The following is a 7,720-nucleotide window of genomic DNA, read 5'->3' on the forward strand; positions in this document are numbered from 1 at the left end:
TATTAAAGCCCCCCCCCCCCCCCCCACTCGGGCGGCTCCCGTCTCTGCTTGAGCTGCCGTTCGCTTTCAATCAAAGATTCGTGGATTTGTTCCTCTGTAAGTCGTGGCTGGTTGCGTAAGCGGGCCAGACCCGGTGCCCAGTTGGCCCGCGCCGCTGGCCTCAGCCAGGCCCCTCCCCCTCATCCGTGCCCCCCCCCCCCAGCATTCCTTTTCTGGGATGGACGTCACTGAGACGTGTTCAGAGTGTTTGCGTTATTTAACAGGCCCATCCCCCTCGTCCGTGTTGATTTCACCCTAATTTGTTCTGATGTTCAAATCGATGCGACTTCATTCGCTCAGACTTGAACCTATGAACGCGATCGACTCGCCGATCTCTAACCGTTGTGTGCGTTTGCGTGAACGTGTGCGTCTGGATGCAGCTCTTCTACAAAGTGACGGATGAGAAGGCCAGAAAGGGAAAGCTGCACCTGGTGGGGATGATCTGCTACACCACCTGCCACTACTGCGCCTTCACCTTCCACACCAAGTCCTCCAAGTGGGTGTTCTTCGACGACGCCACGGTGAAAGAGGTGAGCGCCGTCGGGCTCGTTCGTTTCAGCGAGACGCTCCCGAAGGAGCCGCGCGGGCGACGGGTTACGTTCGCGGTAGCTCGCTCAGCTCTCAAGGTGCGGATTCTCTCCTCGTCTTTCGGCAGATCGGCTCCAGGTGGAAAGACGTGATCAGCAAATGCATCAAAGAGCAGTTCCAGCCGCTCCTCCTCTTCTACGCCAACCCCGACGGCAGCGCCATCGATGCCGACGACATCCTGACTCTGAGCGGCGGCAAGTCGCCCGTCAACGGAGGGTCGCCGGGTACGACCTGCCAGTAATTAGCGCTGCGGCGCCGCCTGCGACTCGAAGTCAAGTCCAGGTCGTGTTTGTTGCAGGCAGGAATGAAAATGTGCTGGAAATCTCTGCCGTTGGGATTATGCGTCCCTGGATTTGTTTGGTCGGCGAGGTTTTTATCTCCTTTAAAGATCCTCCTCCCAACTCGGCACCCTGGCCGAGCCCCCAGAACCGACAGGGCGCCGGCCCAAAACGTGATGATCCTACCAAAAAAACCCAAAAACAAAACCCCCTCCAGGAGAACATTGTGGGGATTTTGTCATTTAGATTCTGTGACTGATTTACTGTCAAAGTTTAATCCTCCACATTTCTTTGGTTTTTCCACTTCAGTCCTTGAATCGCCGGCCGTTGCCCCAAAGAAGCTGGACCTCACCAGGGAGAACCTGAGCGCCCTGCTGGGCCACCATTCCTTCAAACAGGAGGCCCGTTCCACCCTCAGCAGGACCAGCAACCAGACCGCGGGAAGACGGGGGCCAGGTAGAACCAAACGGTCGTTCGTGTGCGATTGTCCCGCATCGTCCGTCTATAAAATAGATTTCCTGGTCTTAAACGAATATTGACCGTTTGATCGGTTCTGCTGTCGAGGTCGCGGATGGAAGCGCTATAAACGGCGTCTTGCTTTGCAGGGAAACTCGACACCCCCGATTCGAAGAGTCACTACAGGAACGTTTCCCGGGACGTCGCCCAGAGGCCGGGCGAGCCGCGGGGGGTGCATCCATCCAGAAGGGAGCCCGACAGAAGCAGTCAGCGGAGGCCGGAGACGCGCGGCGGAGGTCGGTTCAGAGGCGTGGCGCTAAGGCGGGGCGGGCTGAGGGCTGGTTAGTGATGTCATCGGCGTGTAGGCGAATAAGGCTGCGGGTGCACGTGGAGCCGTATATTCTGAATGTCGCCGTCACGGCTGGAGGTGTCCTTGGAGCGCCGACGCATCCGTCTGCTGACACGTCGGTTTTCGTGTTTGGAAACCGTCCACGTCTGCGTGCACACACACACACACATCCAGAATTCCAGAATTTACGCCTTCCTGTCCCCCACAGACATAAATGACCCCCCCCCCCCCGTCTCCCCCCGTCTCCCCCCTTCTCACTGTCAGCCATAAAGTGCATTTTTATTTGTTTTAGACATTTTGACTGATAAGCTTCCTTTTTATTTATTTATCAGATCCAGACATGATTTACTCCCGATCCGCTTCCCCACCAGAGACCGGTTTCAAACAGCACCTGGAAACCCGACTGTACAGCAGCCAGGGTAAAGGTCCCATTCGAGCCGAGCGGACACCCCAACATGGCGGGCGCTCCTCCCACGAGCCCCCCCGGTCGCACCCGAGGCTCCAAGGCTTGCTCAACGTGCCCGGTAGCGGCGACGGTCGTCACGTCTGGAGGATAGACCACGTCTCCAATGGATACGATACCGACAGCAGCCAGGGCTCCAGGGGACGCCGCGGGAGGGGCGGGGGCTCTCGCAGCGGGCACAGCCGCCCGTGGAAGCCCACGCGGGAGGCTTTGAACGTGGACAGCGTGCTGGGCGGCGGCGACGGTCATCAGCCGAGGCAGCACAGCCCTCGGGGAAGACCCAGCAGTCAGTCGCCCTCCCGGGACCGCGAGCGAGACCGAGACTTCCTGTGGGGGCCGCCGGAAGAACGCAAACCCAAGAGCTTGATGACCATCTACGAGGATGAGCAGAGGCATGAGATCGGCGGCAGCTGGACCTCGCTGGACTCGGAGAGCCGGGGCGTCTACAGCGAGAAGGACCGGCCGAAGATCTCAGCGACCCGGAAAGTCCGGAGCGACAACTGGAAGATCCAGAGAACCGAGTCTGGATATGAAAGCAGCGACAGGCTGAGCAACAGCTCTGCAAATCTGGACTCGCCTGTGGTGGAGAACCTTCCGGGCAAGGACCTGCGAGCGATACCCGGGCGGCACCTGTCCAGGTAAAAGATCCGAGAACTAAATGAGTAAATGTCAGTAGCCGCATTTCTCCTAAGCGCTTCAATTGATCGGAGAACGTTCCGGTTGCGGAACGTCTCCTGGAAAACCCAGGAAGCGTGAATAACTGTGTTTACTTTGGACTTTAGGGATCATTTCCCTCCGAGAAGAGCCGATGACATTCTGCACGCCGCATTCCTCGCCGGTAAGCGACTCGCTCACACTTCACATCATTTCTTCTTCATGAATCCCGAGGAAGTGTCGATTTTCACTGTTTCATAACGGGAATAAATTAAAGCCTTTGACAAAGGGTGGACGTTTCCTCTGCCCGGGAGACTTCCCAGCGTTTTTCATACGTGTAATATTAAGAAGTTTCCTCCATATATTGTTCTGTCGGGCCTGATTGAAGGGGTTCTGCATGGGAACGAGAGCCTGCCGGTTCCCCACTGACCTTATTTCCTGAGGAAACTTGACGTAAGAAATGTAGAAACGAAGTCGTCACAGCGAAGGAAAGGAAGAATCATTCCAAATGGAAACCCGAAGATGCATAAAGCAACCACTAGAGGGCGTTTTCCCTTCTCGCCCCTGTTTTTCCTCACTTGTCCAACTCAACGCAAACGTCGCCTCGCCGCGATGCCACGATTCTCTGCAGAAGCACTTTTCTGGCCCCCGCTCAGCACCCTGCCTCGGGGGAACAGAAGGGGAGACGGCGACGATATTTCACATTTGGACGCATTCATCTTTGGGGGGGGGCGGGGGCCCACCTTAGCTGTAAATCATGCCATCGTGCTTCAGCAAGTACAACTTTTCGATCCACGGTGAGGGAAGTTGGATTTGGCACAACTTCTGTTAAATAAGTGATGAAAATAAAATAGGATGCGCCTCAAATATAAGTCGTGTTGCCAAGTTTAATCTCCGCCCCCCCCCCCCCTCCTTTTTTTTTAATCTTCAAGACAGAATGAAGGGAAATTAGAAGACATGAATAGCTCCCAGGGGTTTGCTGCCTGGACACACTTCACATACTTTATCGAGTGCACAGTAAATATCTCTTAGATCAGCGAACGCCTGACTAATTCCATCAGAAGGAATGAACCCTCATCAGGAGAGGCCGGCCTTCCAGTGGCCACCCAGCTGTGCCCAGCCGATCAGAAAATATGGCCGTCGGGAGCCGGTTCTCACGCAACGCTCTGCAAACGTTCATTTTCTTCCAGCACTGAATTTATTCTGAGGTTCAACATTGGCGCATACGCCCACGACAACCTGTTGTCATCGCCAATAAAGCAAGTCGAGCTCCTGTTCCATCGCGAGGCCTCCTTGTTATAAAGGCGTTTTAAGGTCACAGCTGTCAGCAGACGGGCCCGATTCATGCTAAATTTACTTTGCTCGCTGCGTCCTAATTGGTTCTTTTGAAATGTCATCGCGAGCCCAGAGAAAGAAGTCCGGGGGAGTCGATATTTAGTTTTCACACGGTCTCGAGGTTATGTGGAAAAGTTCAAAGAGGTCCACATGATGAATTTAATCCATCCAATGAAGCGGGTTCGGTATCCATGGTGTCTACGCATTAGCATGTTGAGCGCAGCAATGCTACTTGGCATCATTTCTTTGCTTGTTGCACAACACATTTGCCCAAGTTCAGTTTTTCTGAACCCGTTTTCGACTTTCTTTCTTGGTCTCTTTGTAACTTATAACGTTTTAGTTATAGAGTGTCCCTTGAACACTTAGTATAATACATATAAATGTTTGACAATGCCAGGAAAGTGCTGTGTGGGTCGTGAGCAGCACTAAACCTTGAGTGCGTCTGTTCACAGCAGCATTAGTGTTTTCTGGAGCTCGGCCTGACCCTGAACTCTGAAGAATTGATTTGCATTTGATTTCGTTTGGTCGCTTAAAAAGCCTTTTAATCTCGAGTGACGGTCTCACGACCCGACAGCACGGTTGCTATCCGGCTCTCTCTCCTTCCAGCTTCCCCTTTTCAATGGCCCAAAGAAAACGAGGGAGACGGTATTAGAACCGTTTTTTTTTTTTTGTGTTTGAGAAAAAAGATAACATCAAACGCGCCGGTTTGATTCCGCCGTTGCTTTGCCAACATTGTAGCTCAGCGTTCCGAAATTGTAAATTGCCACATGGACTTAGCAGCTTAAAAATGCAATAGTGTTGTGGAGGGGATCTGGAGTCTGGAGTCTGACCCCGGCGTAATTGCATGCCAGCACAAAGGATTTAGCCGCTAATGCTTTGAGAGAGCGCATGGAAAAACGAAAAAAAAGTGTGTGCTGACGCATCACAGATGGTCCTCGGCTACTCGCTCTCTTCCTCGTCCCGGTCAGCTGGTGTCTGCAAATCTCATCCAGCCTGCTGACTCGGCGCAGAGATGCAGGCAAATTAAAATTTGAAACCCATCTCTTCTTTTTAAACATGTAGTGACAATTTCACTTCACAAACGTGCTGTAAAAATGTTTTTTTGTTGTTGTTGTAATAGGAATGTTCACAAAGCTTTATTGTTCGTCTAGGCGAACGCGGAAGACGATCTCCAGACCTACAAGACGAGAACGACTTCCCTGGTCCTTTGATACAAAGGTAAAAGTATCGTAGGAGGAAAAGCAGTTCCTCGCCGGTTCGGCCGATCTAATCGTAAAGGGGGGGGGGGTGTCTTCGTGCGGCAGGAGAAGAGCCTTCCGATACGCTCCTGGGATCTTGGAAAAGCACAACGATCCGGACAGTGAGCAGGAGGAAAACGTGGACGGCAGCCCCGTCAGCCCGGACAGTCCTGTCCTCCCCTTCTTGGCGAAGGCCAGCAGTCCAGAGTGGAACGGCTCCGAAGACTTCGCCGGACCGTTCGCTGAGCAAGACGGCGCCGCCACCCACGGTGATCCTTTCTCGCACAACTACCCCCTGCCTCTGCTCCCCAAGACGTCTGCCGGCGGTCCCACAAGTCCATCTGGCATTCACACCCAACCGGCAGAGGCGCCGAAACGTCGTGGCGAACCCAAAAACGACTTGCCCCCCCTTTCGCGCGGGGCTTTCCGTCGATGGATCGAGACGCCCGCCGAACACCGGCTCTCGTCTGACGCCAGCTCGAGGTCGGGGTCCTCGGACCAGGACAGGAACGACCTCTCGGCCAGTGAGAGCGAGGACAGGTTGCCCAGTCCGAGAGCCGGACCCGACAATGGCAGGGACAGCCCCGGTCTCACGGATACGGTTCTGCCCACCACCTACTTCTCTGTGGACGGCTGCATGACGGACACTTACCGGGCCAAATACCACAAGAAGCCTGCCCAGCACACGAAAGCAGAGGAGCGTGCTTCGTCGGGGGAGAGTGACGTCGAAGGGGGAGGGGTCCCCTTGCCTGATGTTCAGCCGCCAGAGCCTTCCAGATTAGAATCAGGTACCGCGTGATGACGGTGACCTTTCATTCTACTTATGTCACTTGTTCCACTTTTTTAAACTTGTTTTATTGATGGATCTTTTGTGTTCTAGGATACGTTACGTCAAAGACGACTGCCAAGTGGAACCCGGTTACTCCGAAAGGACTGGACGAGCACGGGTTCTTATGATTTCAGCTTGAGTTGCTGAACCCCTTTCACCCGGTGCCCGGTTTGACTGCCTCTCGCTGGGAGTTGTGTGTTTTTTGTGTACTTTCATAACAGGAAGTTGAAGATGAAACTGGATTCCAAGGAGATTGTAATAGCAGGTGTCCTTTTAACCGTTTTGGTGTGAACTACTAAAAGCTTTGAATGAATGCTGAATTTGCACAATAGAGCACAGGTAAAGTGAGAGTAGCGTGCACCTCCTGTTTGGAGCTAACGACCTGGCGTGAAAAGAATGTCTGACAAAGAGCCACTTTAACACACAATGAGACGAAAACGTAAACGGCGTCTCATAATTCCGCTCTTTTACTTCATGCCGGACAGTTTCAGCGTTTGCTGTCTGATCCTGGCCCAATGCACCGACCCTGAAATGGGTTTGAAATGTCCTTACGGTGTCTCAGACAGGTCATTTTGTAGATCCTGAAATCTAACACCTGGGCGTCATTTGGGCACAACTTTAAAAGTGGATCCTAAGGATCTGTGTGAATAAATCTCCTGGACGCCAACGAGAGCGAGAATACTTCTCCATTGTTGTTTGTACATGAAGTCCATTTACCTCGTAAAATAAAAGTCTTAACTCTGTCAGATTTGATCTGTGAACTGTAAGGTGATGGATAAATATTTAAAAGTTATTGGTTGAAACTCGCATCACTTTGTGTCACTTTTTCTGGTTAGTTTTCTTTTTACACTCCTTATAAATTAGGTTTCTGACCTCTTGAGAATTACTCCCATATGCAGCAACTTTGCACGATGGGACATTTGGATCGGACATGGGGGGGGGGGGGGCTTGATTAAAAAATAAAATAAAAGACCTGGGGTAAGGAATAATCACATGTCCAACTTTTTTTTTTGGCTCTAAATGTTTTATATATGCAGTAGACTAATGCACAGTGCCTTTGGTATTTTTCTATGTGATGATGCAGATGAATTGGAGCGATTATTTGTACAATTCATTGATTTTTAAGGAACATTTTGTACCGTTTAATTTTATTTTTATTGATTAACAATTGTCCAATAAAAATTTCGTTTAATGACTGAGGTTGTGTGTGACATATTTTTGTGACAAATAGCTCATACTGGACTGAAATCTACATTTAAGTAGTGATAATAGTGTTTTACTGCCCCCTGCTGTCTGCTCTCTTTAATGCACCCGCTATCTTCTCTTCTTCTCTCACTGTATTTGAAACCTTTTAATGGCGCCCCCTGCTGGTCCCCTGAGAACAAGCTAACTAATACAATCTTACCCGCCTGTTATATTGATTGGTGATTAGACACATTGACGTGTCCAGGTCGGGATGTAAGTACGTTCCACGAGAAAGCTGTGACGTCG

The 7,720-nt window shown here is 51.7% G+C and overlaps 1 protein-coding gene across 1 annotated transcript in view; it reads left to right on the forward strand.

Moving 5' to 3' along the window:
* LOC137911366 (inactive ubiquitin carboxyl-terminal hydrolase 53) overlaps positions 1 to 7,424 on the forward strand; it is a 9,260-nt gene extending 1,836 nt beyond the window's left edge. Inside the window, exons 8-18 of the mRNA XM_068755728.1 lie at positions 245 to 280; positions 420 to 569; positions 695 to 851; positions 1,215 to 1,361; positions 1,511 to 1,657; positions 2,043 to 2,811; positions 2,956 to 3,011; positions 5,314 to 5,380; positions 5,467 to 6,139; positions 6,170 to 6,188; positions 6,281 to 7,424. Coding sequence (XP_068611829.1) covers positions 245 to 280; positions 420 to 569; positions 695 to 851; positions 1,215 to 1,361; positions 1,511 to 1,657; positions 2,043 to 2,811; positions 2,956 to 3,011; positions 5,314 to 5,380; positions 5,467 to 6,139; positions 6,170 to 6,188; positions 6,281 to 6,357 — 2,298 coding nt within the window. The 3' untranslated portion in view covers positions 6,358 to 7,424. The remainder of the gene's footprint in view (positions 1 to 244; positions 281 to 419; positions 570 to 694; positions 852 to 1,214; positions 1,362 to 1,510; positions 1,658 to 2,042; positions 2,812 to 2,955; positions 3,012 to 5,313; positions 5,381 to 5,466; positions 6,140 to 6,169; positions 6,189 to 6,280) is intronic.
* Positions 7,425 to 7,720: the final 296 nt, after the last annotated feature.

This window comes from Brachionichthys hirsutus, chromosome 23 (assembly GCF_040956055.1).
Source record: "Brachionichthys hirsutus isolate HB-005 chromosome 23, CSIRO-AGI_Bhir_v1, whole genome shotgun sequence".
In the NCBI taxonomy this organism is placed as follows: Eukaryota; Metazoa; Chordata; class Actinopteri; order Lophiiformes; family Brachionichthyidae; genus Brachionichthys; species Brachionichthys hirsutus.